Source organism: Aquila chrysaetos, chromosome 9 (assembly GCF_900496995.4).
Source record: "Aquila chrysaetos chrysaetos chromosome 9, bAquChr1.4, whole genome shotgun sequence".
In the NCBI taxonomy this organism is placed as follows: domain Eukaryota; kingdom Metazoa; phylum Chordata; class Aves; order Accipitriformes; family Accipitridae; genus Aquila; species Aquila chrysaetos.
The window spans coordinates 2,044,022-2,061,226 of record NC_044012.1 but is presented as its reverse complement, the minus strand read 5'-3'; the positions used below and the strand labels follow the sequence as shown (position 1 = coordinate 2,061,226).

The window sequence follows — 17,205 nt, the reverse complement described above, 5'->3', positions numbered from 1 at the left end:
CGGTGCTTAGAAAGGGATCACGGGCTGCCAAGGCTCCAGGATGGATGCAATAATTGGCTAGATCACCTGTCCTGTGAAATGAGATGATTTCCTCACTTGTGTGTGACACAATCTGATCTGCCCCGAATGTTTAGAAAGACGCGGGCTTTCCAAGTGTTCTCCTGTGTCTGAATCCTCAGCAGCAGTACGAGCACCTCAGAAAACTGAGCTAGCACACTGCATCAAGAGGGACCTAAATGCCACGCTCCAGCCTCTGCTGTCGCTGCCGAAAAACAAAGGGGGGGAGTCATCAGTCAGAGGTGCCTGGTTTTGACGTACAAGCCAGCATTGACACGTGATGTTGTTTTCCCTGTTGTCTCGGCTGTAGGTGTATCTTGTTGACTCTGGGTGCCAGCCAGAAAAAATTTCTGTGCTAATAGCCTGGTTGCATTCGACTCCTGCAAAGGCAGCGTGGAAGGGACTGGGTGAGGTTGAAGTTCACTGGGATCTAGTTCACAACTACTGCTGAGCTGCAGACAAATGAATGGGCCGACCTAGCAAACTGTGCTGATTTTATAGATACATAGATGTAGATGTAATTATATACTTTATTTGTTGTCTATACATTATAAAGCATTTTTAAGCAGTAGCAAATGGGACACAAGCCCCGAAGGCAACTCAGCCTCACCTCCCAGTGGCAAGCGTACCCTTGACTGAATCGGGACTGAGCAAGAGGCACCCTCCAGCATGCAGCCTGCGTTCCAGTGTCCCAGCACAAAGCTGGTTGGTGTTTGTGCCCTGAGTCTCGCTTCCCTGTAATGTAACCTTGCTGTGATCAGATCCGCAGCTATAGTTGCCCCTCTGTGCGCTGGGATAGCAGCGGCTGGGAAACCCACTGCAGCAAAGCTGGATAATGCTGCTGCAGGATCCCAGCGGGCTTCCCACCACCTGCAAGTCCCCACAGCAGCTCTGTTCGGGCAGGGCACAAAAACATGGGGGTGATGCTGCCTGTGGATTGGCCCCAGCTGGCTCCAAAAGCAGCAGAGCTGCACTCGCCCAGCACTCTCTAAGCCAATACACCCTGTTACCTGGCCAGCGCGGAGCCAGCTCAGATGCCGCTGTGCCCATTGCTCACAAACTGGATGATTTGCCGGGGGATAATGGAGCACTGACTCAGTCCGTGAGGGCCAGCCTTGCCCCGCAGGTTTGCAAGCAAAGCACAGCCTAAAAGCACAGTGGAGGAGCCTTGTTCCAGCAGCCGGAGGGTGAGGAGAGGGCCAGTGTGGCTCCCCGCAGGTGATGTTTTGTACAGCTGACCATGAGGCACAGCCTTGACTAGCTTTTCTGCTCCCCGTGAAGACAGGGTCCACAACAGTAGGTTCCTCTTCTAGCTGCTGCTGGACTTGGCCTTTTGTTGGCACGATCTGGTTGGTCTCAAGAGAGCATCCATACACTGCTGAAATGGTACAGCAGGCAGGGTAGCGACCCATACCTTGGCAATGAGCGAGAACGTCTCACCTTTTTGTCTCCCGATAGGCTCTCGTGACAGGAAGGCAACCGGGAGACTCTCTTCACCCAAGCAAGAGCGACAGAGAGGCCAGAACCCGAAACCTTCTCCTGCACAGACAGACAGGTCAGTGCTTACTTGTTCTCCTGGGTCTCTCGTGGGCCAGGCTGGGGCTCACACTTCTCCAGCGGTTCACTCCCTCCTCTCGGGGCAGCTCTGATGCTCTCTGGCTGTAGTTTCCAGTTGCCATGGAGGCACAGCAAGAGGAAGGACGCGGAGCTCCCTGGGCAGGAGCCAGAGGTGCTCAGGGGCTCACACGCCACCAGCTAAGCTGTTCCAGCTCAGAAATGAGCAGGAGCCTGGGGGTTTTCTTGAGGTCAGTCCCAGCAAGAGGAGCCAACTGGGTTAGGTGCAAGCTCATTCATGCCAGTGCCTCTGCCTGTCGCTAGCGCTGTGTAGTGCTAATGAGAAAGAAAGTACAACCCCTTCGCCCTCCTGCCGAGCTCCTCGTGGCACCTGGCTCGGGTGCCCGATGCCCTTTCTTTCATACTCTGGTATACCTTCAGCCGCTCACTTTGCTGCTGTGAGATGGTAAAATGTGGCCCCTGAATGGTGACTAGCCCTGGCTTTGCGCCTTTCCATCCCCTCTGGCGACAGGTGACCAGCTCACGTCCGATTTCTTGGCAGTCTGCACCTGCTCCTGTGCTGGAAATATCCCATTGCGGAACTAGACGTGTGGCTCCAGGGGCCTTGGGCTGTGCTCTGCTCAGAGCCCTTTGGTGAAGGGTTGTGGAGCACCTTCTGTGGCACACCTAAAGCTCCCTCGGTCCTCCTTACCTGCAGCCAGCCGGTGTTGCTTTCCATTTCTTTAGTGTCATCTCTCCGGGGATCTCTGAGCAAACGGACGCAGCCCTGTCCTGCACCCCTGCCTTCCTTGGCCAGCAGGACTCGTGTCATCCCCTCTCCCCAGCCTGGGGCATGAGCGAGCCTCAATTTCTGTGTGTCAGAGTCTTCCCAAACCAAAACCTAGCCCCGGCTGCCACAGCCCTGTCCTTCTTCAGGCCCTGAGGTCCTGTTTTCTAGCAGTGAAGAGGAACTTCAGCCTTCCCAGACTGGTCATGTTGACCGCATCCTTGGTTCTTGACCCTCTTCTGCCTACTGCTGTTTGGGTTGGCAGTGTTGCGTGGTGGGTTCAATGTGCCCTGTGCCCAGGCACGAGGGTGGTTAAGGACACACTGGGTTTCTCTAGGGCAGCTGAAGGGTAGTTCTGTGTCCTGTTTTGAACTCCTTGGGGTTATTTGGGTCATGCTTGCACAGTCCCACTTCTCTTCAATGTAGTACGAAAGGGTGCAAGCGGCATTAACAGAGGGGACGGTGACTCCCACCGCTGACATCAGCCAGCAGGCTGGCAGCAGCAGTGGCAACAGGCTTTCCCAAATGGTCCAAGTCATCAGAAAGAGCCAGCCGAGGTTCAGACTGCACCTTCAGTGCATTACCGAGCTAGCAGCACTGCAAAACTCCAGCAGGCTCATGATGCCACTCTACTTCCCGGTCCTGTCATCCTTCTCCTGCCGTAAGGGGAAGCGGTGGCCTGCAGCAGCAAGAGCCGTGGGCTGCCTGCCTCCAGCCCTGGTCACAGCCTGATCCAGGAGAAGCCACTGCTGCTAGCGATGGGGACCGGTGGCCCACGGTCCTCCCCATGCGGGGCCAGCCAGGCTCTCCGTGTGCAGGAGAGGGAGAGTTCCCCCAGCTTTGCTTTGCTCTCACGGCAACGGCTTCGGACTGCAGCAAAGCGGCATCGGAGCAGAACTGGAGTGCGATGCTGGGTGTTTGTGAGCTGCGTCGCAGGGCAGGGGCTGTCAGGATCTGAGACCGTGGGAGTTCTCCAGGGCTGCCCTGTGACGTTCCCCCTTCTTTGCTCCCTTGCACGTGTCCACCCCCCAGCAAGCTGCTCACAACAGCCGGCACAGCCCTTGGGGGTTGCCATCATGGTGGCCGTGGTGCCGGGTTTAAATTTCAGGATCCCCCCCCCAGAGCAGCTGATCTTCTACTGTTTCAGCTAGTTTTCGAGCCCCAGGCCTTGCATCTTGAACCCATTTTCTTCCACCAGCGCTTAGAGCGATGCTTTCTGCCGAAGCAGACGCTGACGGGGTTTGTTTCCAGCGCGGCGTGCTGCTGCCGAGCAGCGTCTCACCACCCTCTGCTTTCTCTCCCTGCCAGGAAACGCCAGCTCTCGCCTCAGTCCAAGAGCTCCAGCAAAGTCACGAGCGTACCGGGCAAAGCATCCGAGCCAGGCCCCACGGGTGCCAAGGCGGGCAAGTCCAGCACCCTGTCGCGACGGGAGGAGCTCCTGAAGCAGCTTAAGGCGGTGGAAGATGCCATCGCTCGCAAGCGGGCCAAAATCCCGGGGAAAGTATAGTGGGCCGTGCGCGGAGCGCCGCTCTGCCCTTTAGTGACTGTTCATGTTTTTATAAATAGTGTAAAAGCGGCCACTTTGGGATTTTGCAGTTCTGTCTTATTTTGGCTGCGATTCTTTTTAAAAAAAAAAAACCACACAAAAAAAAAAAATACTGAAGTTTTGTCAGCTGAGATGCCCGTGACGACTCGCTCCGGCTCCCGAAGGGCGAGCGGGGCCAGCCCCTGGCTCTGCTGGCACCGGTTCCATGTAAATTATGCACAGAGGACTCCAGCCCTGTCGGATGCTCTCACTATTCCTCTCTTTCTCTCTGCCCTCTCCTCTTTGCTAGCCTTGAGTTGTATTCTCCTAGTTAGCCCTGCTGTGTGTTGAGTGTCTTCAGCAATGCAGTTCTATATACTGTGTAACGAGAGAGCCGAAAACTGCTGTGAACTGCTGGCAAAATGACCTTCTCCCCCTGCCCTCCCACCCCAGGAACAAAAATATATATATATTCTTGACTAAAGTCTGATTGGGAAAATGACCTGTCTTTTATTTTAAGCATCGGATTGTTTTAGTTGATTTAAAAGGAGCCCTGAAGGTGGTGTGGGGATGTCTGTTTAACAAGGAGGGTCCTTTTTCCTTTTTTTTTTTTTTCCTTTTTTTCTTTTTTTTTTTCCTTTTTTTTTTTTTTTGAGGGATCTCCCTGAAATAAAGTATTTTGATAACCAGTTCTTCCTTTCTCTACTCTTCTCTCCATCCCCTGTCCTCCCTCTCCCTTGCCTTGGGGGGACCTGTCTCCCCCCCCATCTTTGGGGTGTGTAGTTTATTTTTCCTGTTCTCCTGATGATCCTGTGGCCGCACCGACTGCTGCCGGCACAAGCAGCCTCGTGGAGCTGGAAGAGCTGCTGCATCTCTTGCGGGGAGCACCGCGTGCCCTCGCTGCGGGTGCCTGGTGCCCCTGAGCCCCCCTGCCAACCCCCAGGGCTGTGGGACTGCTCCTTGCACCCAGTTACTATACCAGTATCCCACTGATGGTAGCGGAGGGCTCTGCAGCCTGTGCTGTAGCTGGCTTCACCCGGCATAATCAGGGGGGTCTCTGGGCTCATCCAGGCCTTTGGGAGATCATGTATGGGGTCCCTGCACCCCAACCTGCATGCGGGAGGCTCTGCTTGGGGGATGTGGCACCCCATAAAGTCACTGCCAAAATGGGGTGCAAATCCCATCTCTCCGGTAAAAAAGACCAAAGCTGTGGCTGTGCCTGGTCCTGCAGCTGTGCAAAGCTGCTTTCCCACATGCTTCCCCCCACCACCAGTACTGTGTTTCCCGCTATACTGGGACCACTGGACTGCTACGGGGACAGTTGGCACCCTGACCCCGAATCCTTTCCCTGCACGCCAAAGGCGTTGAGCCCACGGTGCAGCGCGGCACGTACGGTGCCGGCAGGGTGCCGTGGTCCAGGCGAACCCAAGCCGGGTTCTGCAGCGGGATGGGGTGCGAGGGGGGCTCCTTGAAGGACCCTCATCCCTGAACCAGCTCCTCTGGTCCCACCGCATCCTCCCCTCTCAGCTCAGCACCATCATCTTGCCTTTGAGCCTTCACCGTCACCGGGACATCCCTCGCTGCTGGACCGGAGAGCAGCAGAAGAGGGTGGACGCAGCCTTTTCCAGAGTTGCCCAATTTGGGATTTCTGTTCTGGCAGACCCAGGAATGTGACGGTGATATCACCGCCGGGCTTACGCAACCGGGCCAGGGCTGGGGCTATGGGATCATGTCCCCGTGGGTCGCGGGAGGGCTGGGGTGCCGGCGGACGGGTACCCAGGGCATCCCGTGCCCGCCTTCGGCGGGCACGGGATGCCCTGGGTACCCGTCCGCCGGCACCCCAGCCTTCCCACGACCTGAACCACGCAGCCCCACGATGCTCTATGCCCATCACCGGCACAGCCAAACTGGTGGACACCCCTTTCCCTACCGGTCTGTGCATGTCCTTCCCCAATTTTGGGGGGGTGTCAGGAGCCAATTTCCGGGCTGAAACAACGCTTGAGTTGAGAAGGAAGTACGACGGCCCGCGGGGAGGAGGAAGGCAGCCAGAGCTGGAGTTTCCAGGTGTGTGTACATCACCTGCCCAAGCCCTATATAAAGGCGGCGGCGGCGGTTGTGCTGCCACTCGGCCGCCCGCATCCCCGGGGTAGCAGTTCGAAAGGACCCCCCCCCCCCTCCCCAGCATCACCCACCACCCCCCGTCGTGCTCCTGTACCCCCCTAATGGTAATACTGGGGGTTGAGGCGGGGGGGAGCGGGTGCTGCGGGGGGTACGGGCGTGCGAGCGTGGGGTGGGACTGCTGGCGGCTGGGATGGGGGTGAGAGCGTATGTGGATGGCGGGGGGGGTGTGTGCGTGCACACCCGTGTGTGTGTGCACACGCGTGTGTGAGCGCAAAGGGGGTCCCCAGCTAGAGGGGGTGGGAATGTGAAGGCTGGCGGGTGCTGCTGCTGTGTGTGTAGATGCACACGTGCTGGCGATGCGTGTGTCGGGCTGGCCGTGCATGTGGACGTGTGCGTGCGGGTGGTTTTGCACATGTAGCTACATGCGTGCTGGTATGTGGCGGGGAGTATAGTCCTCTATATGTATAAGGGCTGGGCAGTATTGTATGTGCATGTGTGCATGGCTCTATGCACATATGCTGGTGATATATGTGTGAGTTTCTGGCTGGGGTGTGCGTGTGGAAGGGTGGATCAGGTGTAGGCATGTGTGCTGGTAATATGTGTGTGTATATGTGTGCACAAATGTCCATGTGCGTGTACGCATATGTGCTGTTACCTCTGTGTGGGTGTGTAGATGTGCGCAGGCTGATACTGCTCTGTGTGTGCATGGAAGGGCAGTACGGGACATATGTGTGTATATATATGTGCTTGTACATATGCACCTGTGCACGCACACTGGTACTGGGGTGTGTGTGTTACACACATGTTGTGGTATCTTGACGTGCTGGTGCCTGCGCTGATACTTCATGTATGTTTGTGCAGAGCTACATGTGTGCTGGCTGTCCGTGCGTATATACAGGTATTCTCTGAGTGTATAGCTGTCTGTACGTGTGTGTATATGTACAGGTAGCCTCTGTGTGTCTATATATATATATATATATATATACATGTGCTGGTACTGTGTGCATACATGTATGCATGCACATAGGTGGGCTACTGCTTTAGGAGGTGGGGGTGTGTATATGTGTACTGGTACTCTGTGTGCACATGTAAACACGTGTGTGCATACATGTGCCAGTGCATGTGTGGGTGCCGGCTCACGCTTTTGGGGAGGGCTGTGCAAGCACACTGCTGCTCTGCATGTCAAAGCCCCCTGAGGTTGGGGGGGGGGGAACCCTTGGTGGGCTGTGGGTCTCTGCTCGAGGAGGGCAGGGGGTGGGTGCCAGGGCAGGGTGCGGGGTTTGGGTCCCCCCCCCTCTGACCCGGGCTCTCACACAGGGCTGGCTGGGTGCCCTGGTGCTGCTGGGCACCCTGATGCTGTGCCGTGGTCTGCGCCGCCCCGGTAGCCCCCCGCACCATCCCCACGTCCACTGCTACAGCGCGGGCGAGCTGCGGGACGGCGAAGCCCCCGCGCACCTCTTGGGCCGGAGCCTGCGCTGGGACCACTACGTGCCGGTGCAGCTGGTGCCGCAGCTGGAACGCTTGCAGGACGCCAACGCCGGCCATCGCCGCCACCGTCGCCATCGCGAGCGTGCCTGCCCCGCGCTGCAGCTCCGCGCCGGCCTTCGCAGCGAGCCCAACGAGCGCTCCATCTCCCCGTGGCGCTACCGGTGAGTGGCCCCCACCCGGGACACCCCCCACACATACCCCACGCCGGCTGCTGCGGCGTGCCTCAGTTTCCCCGAGCATCCTTCACTTGCCGCTTCCCGGGGGCATCCCTGTTGATCCTAGCATGGGCTGACTTGAGGTGGGGGGGGGGCACAGGGGAAGGGGTTCACTGACCGTGTTTCCCCCCCCCCCCCCCCCCCCGCCACCTCTCCCGCAGCATCGATGAGGATGAGAACCGCTACCCGCGCAAGCTGGCCTTCGCCGAGTGCCTCTGCAGCGGCTGCGTGGACGTCAAGACGGGTCGGGAGACGACGTCGCTCAACTCGGTGGCCATCCACCAGACCATGATGGTCCTGCGGCGCAAGCCCTGCCCGCGTCCCACCGGCCCCGGCCTCGTCACCTTCGAGGTGGACTATATTAGGGTGCCGGTGGGTTGCACCTGCGTCCTGCCCCGCACCGGGCGCTGAGCCCCCCCTACCCCAGCTCCCGTGGAGCCCCATAGCGTGACCGTGTCACCGCATCCACCCCCACCCGTGCTTGTTTTAGAGCACCCACCCGGCCCCCCACACACACGCACAGCCGGGTGTCTCCCCCCCCCCGCCCCAAACCATCACCTCGTTATTTATGAGTTATTTATGAGCCTTGCTGCTGGGGGACCTTTGTTTTTTTAACCCGTATTTATTGCTGACCCCCCCCGCCAAGGCTGCGACTCCGGGTCCAGCATCACCCCACGGTGCCTGAGGCCCCATGAGTGCTTCCCAGGGGCTGGCTGGTTATTTATTCCCCCGCAAAGCTATTTATTGTCTCCTCTATATGTGCTATTTAATACCGGCAGCGTGCAGCCTGCAAATAAAGGCCGACTCCCCGGGCATGGTCCTTGCTCTGTTCCCAGCCAGCGTTGTGGGGAGATCAGCACGGGGGGGGCAAATGGGTGCAGATGGGGATGGGGGTACATCCCTGGGTACCCCGTGGGGCAACACTCGGCTGTGGGGCATCTCGCAGCCCCAGCGCGGTGGGCAAAGCACTGGTGCGGCAGGGCAGGATGAACTGGGAGGCGATAGGGAAGGTGATGGGGCAGGGGGGGTGCCCCACACACCCCACCCCCCCCCCAGCCCCAGGACGGGGGGCGGGGGGGACCAGCCCCGGCACTCGCAGCATCCCACCACCCACACCTTTCCCACGGTTCTGCCCCCGGGCACCCACGTCCCACGGGCCCAGCGCCACCTGCTGGGGTCACCCCGGGTGCCCTGCCAGCACCCACGGGTGCCCTGGGGTGTCTGCACCCCCCCACCACACCAGGGGTTACTTTGGGGGGGGGGGGATAGAGGGGAGCCCAGAGCCGCTGCTGATGCCCAACGAGATCAATACCACCGAGCAGCACGTGGTCCCACATCACACCTGGGCACCCACACACCCTCCAGCACCCACGAGTGGGAGTGGGGAGGGAAATGCCCCCCCCGCACACACTATTTTCCCTGCCGGGGGTCACCCCAGGCGTTGGGGGCTCCTCTGGGAACACGCTGTGCAGCTGAGCTGCAGGTCCACGTGCCACCGCGTCTGTCCCCCCCCAACTTCACCCCACCTTTAGCTCCACAGAAGATTTGAGCACGCCACAGCAGCATGGCCCCCCCTCCCCGCCATAGGTCCCCCGAGGACATCTCCCCGTTCCCCCCTCCCCACAGCAGGAGGGACAAAGCCCTGCAGCGGCCGCATTCTGCACACCCCCACCCCAGCTTCAGTTGCATTTGCCCATAATTGGGCTGTTTGTCCTTAAAACCCCCCCCAAATCCAGCACCAGCAGGTGCAGCCCCCCCCCCCCCAGGGGAGCAGGAGGCAGGGGGAGATGGCGCTTTTCCCACCTTTTATTGCAACAGCAACGGCAGAAGTGACAAAACACAGCAAGAGAGGGTGCAGGGAGCAGAGCTGCCTGATCCCCCCTATCCCCGGTGGGGCTGCGGGGCCTGGGGACCCCTCGGGAAGCTGGGAATTCCCCGGCAAACTGAGGTTCCCCAGGGATTTGGGGATCCCCCAGGGAACTGGGGGCTGCTTGGAGAGCTGGGGCCCCTTCAGGGAGCTGAGCATCCTTAGGGATTCAGAGATCCCCAGGAGCTGGGGATCCCTTGGGGAGCTGGGAACCTCTCAGGGAGCTGAGCATCCTCAGGGATTTGGGGACACCCAGGAGCTAGGGACCCCCCCCCAGAGAGCTGAGCATCCTTGGGGATCCAACAGGAGCTAGGGAGCCCCTGGGAGCTGGGGACCACTCCAGGAGCTGAGCATCCCTGGGGATTTGGGGATCCCCAGGAGCCAGCCACCCCAGTTTCCCACCGAGGAGCCGGGGTGCAATTGGGAAGCGGGAACACGAGCAGCGCAGCAGCAGCAGGAGAGCCCCCCCCCCCAGTTACTCAGCCTCGACGGGGATGGGGTTCACCTGCCCCCCCACCTCCGCCGGCTGCTTCTTGCGGGTGTCGGCGGGGGGCCGCGGCGGGGGGTTGCTGGGGGGCTGCTTGATGGTGTCCCCCACGTGCGGCCGCTCCCGGGGCTTCTGCTCGATGGGTCTCCACTCCTCCCCGCGCACCGCCGCCTGCAAAGCCACGGGGGCCGTCAGGGGGGACCCCCTTCCTCCAGCAGGGCCCCCAGCCTCCCCCAAAATCCCCCCCCTCACCCCCCCAAAGCTACTCTGCACTCACCAGCAGGTAGATGCCGCTCGCGATGCCCAGGCAGACAGTGCCCAGGATGGTGGAGAGGAGGAAACCAGCGGGGACGGCCAGGCTGTGTGAAAGACTGGGGGTTTAGGGGGGGCTGGGGGGGGGGGGCTGCACCCCAACCCCGCGCACCCCACTTACGCGGCATGCAGGATAGCTCGGATGTAGTAATTCCTCGTGAGGGGCCCAAACACCTTCACCACTGCCGTCAAGTACTTCTGGCCACTGCAGAGCAACACCGGGGGGGGGGGGGGGGTCAGAGCGGCCGGCCCCCACCTCGCAGGGGACACCCAACCCCGAGGGACCCCCATATCCGCGCTGTCCCTGCATGGGGCACTCCAGGGAACCCACCCGTGGGATCCAGCCCTGCTCCCATCCCACCGCTCCCGACCCCGGTGCCACATCTGTGTCTGGGGGGGGGGCAGGTAGCAGGACCCCCAATCACAGGGGTGAGGGGCAAGGGCGGGGGGGACACACACCACTTACTTACCATCTCTCCATGGTAGAACCCTTTTTCCTCTTGCTCCTGGGGTACTCGAGCAGGCAGACCAAGACGCCTGCCACGCTGTGGGGGGGGGGTGTCAAGGAAAGGGGTGCTCGGGGCCAGGATTAATCCCTAGGCACAACCCTCGCCCCAAAAAAGGGCTGTTTGGGGTGGGGAAAGAGTGATTTGAGCCCAGACTGGGGAGGAGGAGGAGGATGTCTCCCCCCCCCCCCCCATCCATGCCTCCCACCCTAACTGGGGCGGGGTTTTTCCCCCAAAACCAGTCCCGGGCATCCTCTCCGCAAGGATACATGGCGTACGCTGCGAAGTACCAGCCCTTGAACTGCCCTGCCACGGCCACGATCCCGCCCGTCAGCATGACTGGGGGGGGACAGAGAGGGGCTGGAGGGGTCCCTGCCTGAGGATACGCCGTCCCCCCCCCCTCAAACCCTGGATACAAACCCTCAAACCGGGATAAAGCCCCACACACACACCCGGGATTATGGCCCCGGGGACCCCCCCCCCACGTGTGGGGCAGCGGGGAGATGCTGCGTGCGGGACCCCCGGGATTCAGGGATGGGAACTGGGCGGTGGGGGGGAACTCCAGGCTGGGGGGGGGCTCTGGGGGGGAGGTTTGCCCCACTCTGGCTGCCCGGCGTGGCCAGGAAACCTGGGGAGAGGGGGACGAGGAAGAGGAGGAAGAAGAGGAGGAAGAAGAGGAGGAAGAAGAGGAGGAAGAAGAGGAGGAAGAAGAGGAGGAAGAAGAGGAGGAAGAAGAGGAGGAAGAAGAGGAGGAAGAAGAGGAGGAAGAAGAGGAGGCTCTAGCCCTCTTCCCGGCCGTCCCCGGCGCTTCCCGCTTGCGCTACCCCGGAAGCCCCCAGCTTCCCCCGGTCGGTGGGGCCGGCCCCCCCCCCCGGGGACACCCACGACCCGTGGGGGGGGGGCACACAGGGGGTCCCTGCGTGGGGCGGGGGAGCTCAGACCCCTCTGCAGCACTCAGGTCCCCATCACCCAACCAGCCCCTGCACCCCCCCCCCCCCCAGATCCTCAATCCTCACCCCCAGGACACCCCCCCCCCCCCAAACTCACTAAGCCCGGCCGCCAGCGCCTGCTCGTTAGCCCACATGGCCCACTCGATCTGCCCCATGGCTCGGCCCGAGTCCGTTCGGCTCGACTCGGCTCGGCTCGGCCCGATTCGGCTCGGTTCGGCTCGACCCGGAAGGCGGATGCGACGCTACGATGTAACCAGACGCTAGCCACGCCCCGCTTCGCCCTCGGCCACGCCTCCTCCACCTCCTAAACCACGCCCTGATTCCACAGGCCACGCCCCCGCGGGGACCCGCTCCAGCCACCCCCCCGACCCGCAAAGGGACACAGCACCGGGGCTATACCGGGGCACAGGGGCCGTGCGGGGACAGGACCACCCCCACAAGGGACACGAGGGGACAGGGGACATGTCGGGGTGACAAGGGGGGTGTGGGGGGACAGGATCAGCCACATAAGGGACATGGTGGGGGGGGGACACAGGGGCCATGTGGGGTGACAAGGGGGTCGCAGGGGGGCAGGATCAGCCCCGCAAGGGACACGGGGGGGGACAGGATCAGTCCCAGCAGGGCCAGGCACAGCCGTGAGGAGGAACCCCCCCTATCTCCCACCCCCCACCCGGCGATGTGTGTGTGTGTCCCCCAAAGTGCCCACAGAGCCCGTACACCCCAAAACAGCGCTGCAGCCAGAAAAAACTCTTATTTCCTTACAAAAGGGTTAAAAACCAGCCCCAGGAGTCACGTCCCACCCCGGGGCTGGGGACAGCTTTGCACCGGGCTGGACTCAGCACCCTGAGCCACCCCGTCCCGGTGCATCACGGCTGTCACCGGTGGTGTCACCGGCGGTGTCACCGGGGCTCAGGCACGGCGGCGGGGCAGCCCGTCCGATCCCAGGAGGTGCTGGCTGGGGTCATCCACAAGCTGGGGGCCGGGGCCAGGCTGTGGGGCAAAAGATGGGTTAGGGGCAGCGGGGGCCAGATCCTGGCACCGGGGAGCCCCGCTGCCTGCAGGGACCCCCCCCCCCACTTCGGGGCTGTGGGGTAGCTCTGGGCCCCACGGTCCCCAAAAAGCCACCCCCTTGGTCACGCCAGTGGGAACGTGTCTAGGGACGGGGTCCTGTGCACCCATGGGGACAGGGATGGGGTCCCACACCCCCCCGCAGAGGCCAGGCGGACGGGTCCCCCTGCCCCACGCTTATCCCCCCCCCCAGCCCCATACCTTGGTGTGCAGGATGTACCGGACAGCCCCCGGCACCGGCTCCATCACCACGGCCGCGAGCAGCTCCTCCGGCAGCGCGGCCGAGCCGACCGGCATCCCCCGCACGAACCTGCGGCACGGCGGAGTGCTCAGTCCCGAGCCCCCCCGCCATCCCGCTCCTTCCCCCCCACCCCCCAGTAAGAGATGGGATTGGCCTTACTGGTCCCCATTGGCGGCGGGGGGGAAGCTGCATCTCACCACCTCCACGAACTCGGCCACGGTGTCGGCCAGCGTGAAGATGACGGCGTTGGGGCCGGCGTCGAAGGTGTAGGCTACCTGCGGCGGGATGAGGAGGGGACACGGTGACGGACCGCGCCACCACAGCAAACCAGAAGCCCCACGGGGCCGGCGCGGCCAGCCGGTACCTTGGTGCGTCCGTGGTGGGCGTTGAAGCGGTGTGCCAGGGCGATGATGTGCCGCGAAAGGTCGTTGAGGTAGAAGATGGGGGGGAAGGTGTCGAGGCAGGTGGCGTGGAACTGGTTGCTGTCCCGCATGGCGAGTTGCCCGAAGCCCTCGAAGTCCCGCTCACGGATGTGCCGCATCATCAGGGCCAGGCGTTCCGGCACCACCACCTCTGCCCGGTGCTGCCGCGGCAGGTGGGTCGCGGTCACCCCGATTCGGCGACACCCACCTTTGGGCTTCACTCGGGTGGCACCACAGGAGCAACCTCCCCCCCCGCCGCCATGCCCTCCAGCACAGAGAAATGCCCCCCTCCGAGGGAAACGGGACCCCAAACCCTGCCTGCAGGCAGGAGGCAGGCAGCTTCCCCGGGGCAGGATCAGGCCCGTTGCCCCGTACCTTCAGCAAGGGGCTGGTGTCCACGCTGGTCTGCATCCCCGCCGTGCTGCCCACCTGCTTCTTCTCCCCACTGACCTGGGGGGGGGGGCGGGAGACACAGACAGCAGGACGTGAACCCCCCTGAGCCCCCAGACCCACCAAAGGGGTTCCCCTGAGCCCCGGGGTCTGCACCCACACGGGGTCGCGGTGCTCCCACCACCCTCCCCCCGCAAATCCCACCCAGCCAGGGTGGGTGGTGGGGTACAGCCGTGCCCCCCCCCCCACGCTCCGCCAGTCCCTCACCACCAGGACGAGGACCCTGAGCTCCGGCCAGTGCGTTTCGGGGGCCACTTGGTGGGCGAGGCTGTCCCTGCCGTCCGGCCGCTCGCCCCGCTGCCACTGCACGAAGCCCCCCAACATGCTGCGGCAGGCGCTGCCCGAGCCGCGCCGCGCCACCTCCGACAGCTCGCCCTCCACGCCGTACAGCCGCGCCAGCGCCGACACTGCGGGGAGGGGATGGGGTCGGCGGGGAGGAAACACCCCTACCACCCCGCTCCCGGTAAAAAACCCCCCCCCCAAGTCCCCGCTCACCCACCCAGGCAGGCGTAGCCGGCGGCGGAGGATGCCAAGCCGGCGGCCGTGGGGAAGTTGTTCTCGGTGGCGATATGGATTTTGTAGGAGAGGCTGAGCGGGGCTGCGTCCTCGTCGCTGCCGCCCCGGCGCTTACGGGCCAGGCGCCGCACTGCGAGGGGACAAGAGCCAGGCGAGGCCGGGGGGGGGGGGGGCGGTATGGGGGACACCGTGCCCGGCCCCCCCGGGGTGCCCGGGGTCGGGGGGGACACTCACCTTCCCGCAGGCAGGCCTGCAGCCGGGGGTGCCCCACGTCGGCCTCCTCCCCGTTCAGCCACAGCCGGTCCTCCGCAAAGTCCCGGCTGGCGGCGGCCGTGGTGGTGGTCTTCAGCTGCCGGGGGGGGGGGGGGGGGGGGGGGTGAGCGCAGCGGGTGGGGGGCTCAGCAGCCCCCCCCCTGTGCACAGGGTTGGGGGGGCAAAGGGGCTTGACCCTGACCTGGACCCCACACCAACCTGGTCCTGGTGCAGCGTCACGCTCAGGGAGGAGTTGATGGGCAGGATCAGGTCATTGTCCCGCTTGCCCCCTGCAAGAGACGGCGCGGCGCGGCTTGGCACGGCGCAGCATTGCGTGGCACGACACGGCTCAGCATCAGCGTGTCATAGGTTGGCTCGGCACGGCTCGGCACGGCACAGAGTGGCACAGGCACGGCATGGCACAGCTTGGCATGGGTTGGCTTGGCACACTGCACCGTGGCACGGCATGGCACGGCATGGCACGGCATGGCACGGCATGGCACGGCACTTTTGCTCACTCCCACCCCCGGGCAGGTGCCAAACCCGTCCCCGTCCCCGCCACCGGCCCGCCCCGCACCCGGGGGGGGGGGGGGGGGGGGGGGGCTGTCGTCTCCGTCCCGCCTGGTTCCCCCCCCCCAGGACCGAGGGGGTGTCCCGGCCGCAGGGACAGCCTCCAGCCGCCCGTACTCACAGTACTTGATGACGGCGATGTTGACGGGGGCCGTGCAGGTGACCATGGCGAGGCCCCGCTCCTCCGCCATCTCGTCGCCGCCGCCGCCGGCCGCCGCTCCCGGCAAAGTCGCGGGCGGCCTCAAGCCCCGCCCCCGCACCACCCAGGTGACCGTCGCCCGTGGAGGATTCCCACCCTGCCATTGGTCGGCGCCGCAGCGCCCGGCACCCGACGCCCAATGGCAGCGATCGGACCACGGAGCGGCCCCACCCCTCCCCGCCCCCTTGCCGGCGCTGGCACGGGCGTGCGGGGGGCGCCATCTTGGAGTCGGGAAGGAGCTTGCGCATGCGCCGTCGGGGACCGGCGGGGGCGGGGCCGAGCCGGTGCTCCCAGTGCCCCACCAGTGCTCCCAGTTCCCCTCCAGTGCTCCCAGTGCTCCCCAACCAACACCCCTCTGCCCCCAAAACCCCAGTGCTCCCCGTGCCCTCAGTACCCCCGGTGCAACACTTCTCCCAGTTACCCCAGCACTGCCCCAGTGGTCCCAAACCCCCTGTACCCCCCCCACCCCAGTGCTCCCAATAACCCCGGGACTCCCCCAGTGCTCCCAGAGCCTTCAGGGCCCCCAGTATCCCAGTGCCTCCAGCGCTCCCGGTGCCTTTGCCAGCAGCCAGTGCTCCCAGTATGCCCAGTACCCCAATATCCCAGTGCCCCTCCAGTCCTCCCAGTGCCCTTGGCATCCCTTCGGTGCTCCCAGTCACCTTGCGGTGCCCACAGTGACCCCAGCAGCCCCAGACCCTCCAGTGCTCCCAGCTCCCCCTCCCAGTGCTCCCAGTTCCCCCCTCCCAGTGCTCCCAGTGCCCCCAGCACACCAGAGGCTGGAAGCCACCCACACACACCCCGCCCCGAGTGGCCCCATCCCACCCCCACAGGCAACCCCAGCCGGGCCCCCGCCACATGTGCATGTGTGTGTCCCCCCCCCCGGGGGTATTTTTATCCCCTGGTCGCTCACTTGCAGTGGAAAATATCCCACAAATCCGGGTGGCGGGGGGGGGGACACGCCCGGCACGTGGGTGACACCGCGGTGCCGGTGGGCACAGCCCCACTCCCACGGGGTCACCGCCGGTGGGGGGGGGGGGCGGGTCCCATCCCACCCTCAATAAATACCCAAGGGGATGAGGGGAGCAGCAGCATCCCCCCCCCCACCACCACCACCACCGCCCCTCGCCAGAGCGGGGACCTTCGGGGACCCCCTCGGTGGCAGGGTGGGGGGTCCCTGGCTGTGCCCCCCCCCCTCCCGGGGTATTTATAAGCATTTTCCATGGGCGGGAGGGGAGGGGCCGGCACGCGGCTATTTTGGGGTGTGGGATTCTTTCCCCCCGCCGCCGGCACAGGTGCGGGGCCCGATTTAGCCGGGCAGAGCTGCAAATAGCACGGGGCGCACGCGGCGGCTTCCTCCGGCACCCACCCAAATCCTCCGTCCCCGTCCCCCCCCCCCCCCACCATGCACCCAGCGCCTGGGGTGACACCAGCGGGGACGGGGCTGTCCCCACCGCCGCGGGGCCGTGGGGAGGGCGACGGGATCCCCACGGCGAGGACGGTCCCGCCGCCACCACCCTGAGTGTCACCGCGCCGCGGGGACGTCGGGGTCACTGGCGGGGTGTCCTTGTCCCCATCGTCTCTGCCGTCCCAGTCCTGGCCAGGCTAGATCCTAGTATGC

The 17,205-nt window shown here is 63.7% G+C and overlaps 4 protein-coding genes across 12 annotated transcripts in view; 2 read left to right on the top strand and 2 right to left on the bottom strand.

Moving 5' to 3' along the window:
- Nucleotides 1-3,978, top strand: part of ZC3H18 (zinc finger CCCH-type containing 18) — a 50,346-nt gene extending 46,368 nt beyond the window's left edge. For all 9 annotated transcript variants that reach the window (XM_030023887.2, XM_030023885.2, XM_030023888.2 and 6 more), the window contains 2 exons: nt 1,516-1,612; nt 3,707-3,978. In XM_030023887.2, the coding sequence (XP_029879747.1) occupies nt 1,516-1,612; nt 3,707-3,905 (296 nt within the window). In that variant the 3' untranslated portion in view covers nt 3,906-3,978. The remainder of the gene's footprint in view (nt 1-1,515; nt 1,613-3,706) is intronic.
- A 799-nt stretch (nt 3,979-4,777) lies between these two features.
- Nucleotides 4,778-8,555, top strand: IL17C (interleukin 17C). Its single transcript, XM_041125663.1, has 3 exons — nt 4,778-5,987; nt 7,362-7,693; nt 7,909-8,555. The coding sequence occupies exons 2-3, from the start codon at nt 7,398-7,400 to the stop codon at nt 8,156-8,158; spliced, it is 546 nt and encodes a 181-aa protein (XP_040981597.1). The 5' UTR covers nt 4,778-5,987; nt 7,362-7,397; the 3' UTR covers nt 8,159-8,555.
- A 982-nt stretch (nt 8,556-9,537) lies between these two features.
- Nucleotides 9,538-12,101, bottom strand: LOC115345370 (cytochrome b-245 light chain). Its single transcript, XM_030023956.2, has 6 exons — nt 11,967-12,101; nt 11,189-11,258; nt 10,884-10,958; nt 10,535-10,618; nt 10,379-10,460; nt 9,538-10,272 (listed from the first exon to the last, which is right to left on the bottom strand). Exons 1-6 carry the CDS (start codon nt 12,022-12,024, stop codon nt 10,090-10,092), a joined length of 552 nt encoding a protein of 183 aa, XP_029879816.1. The 5' UTR covers nt 12,025-12,101; the 3' UTR covers nt 9,538-10,089.
- Nucleotides 12,102-12,601: 500 nt separating this feature from the next.
- On the bottom strand, nt 12,602-15,638 carry MVD (mevalonate diphosphate decarboxylase). Its single transcript, XM_030023937.1, has 10 exons — nt 15,510-15,638; nt 15,038-15,108; nt 14,801-14,915; nt 14,550-14,696; nt 14,258-14,457; nt 13,976-14,050; nt 13,543-13,761; nt 13,338-13,453; nt 13,139-13,247; nt 12,602-12,859 (listed from the first exon to the last, which is right to left on the bottom strand). Exons 1-10 carry the CDS (start codon nt 15,577-15,579, stop codon nt 12,779-12,781), a joined length of 1,203 nt encoding a protein of 400 aa, XP_029879797.1. The 5' UTR covers nt 15,580-15,638; the 3' UTR covers nt 12,602-12,778.
- Between the last annotated feature and the right edge of the window lie 1,567 nt (nt 15,639-17,205).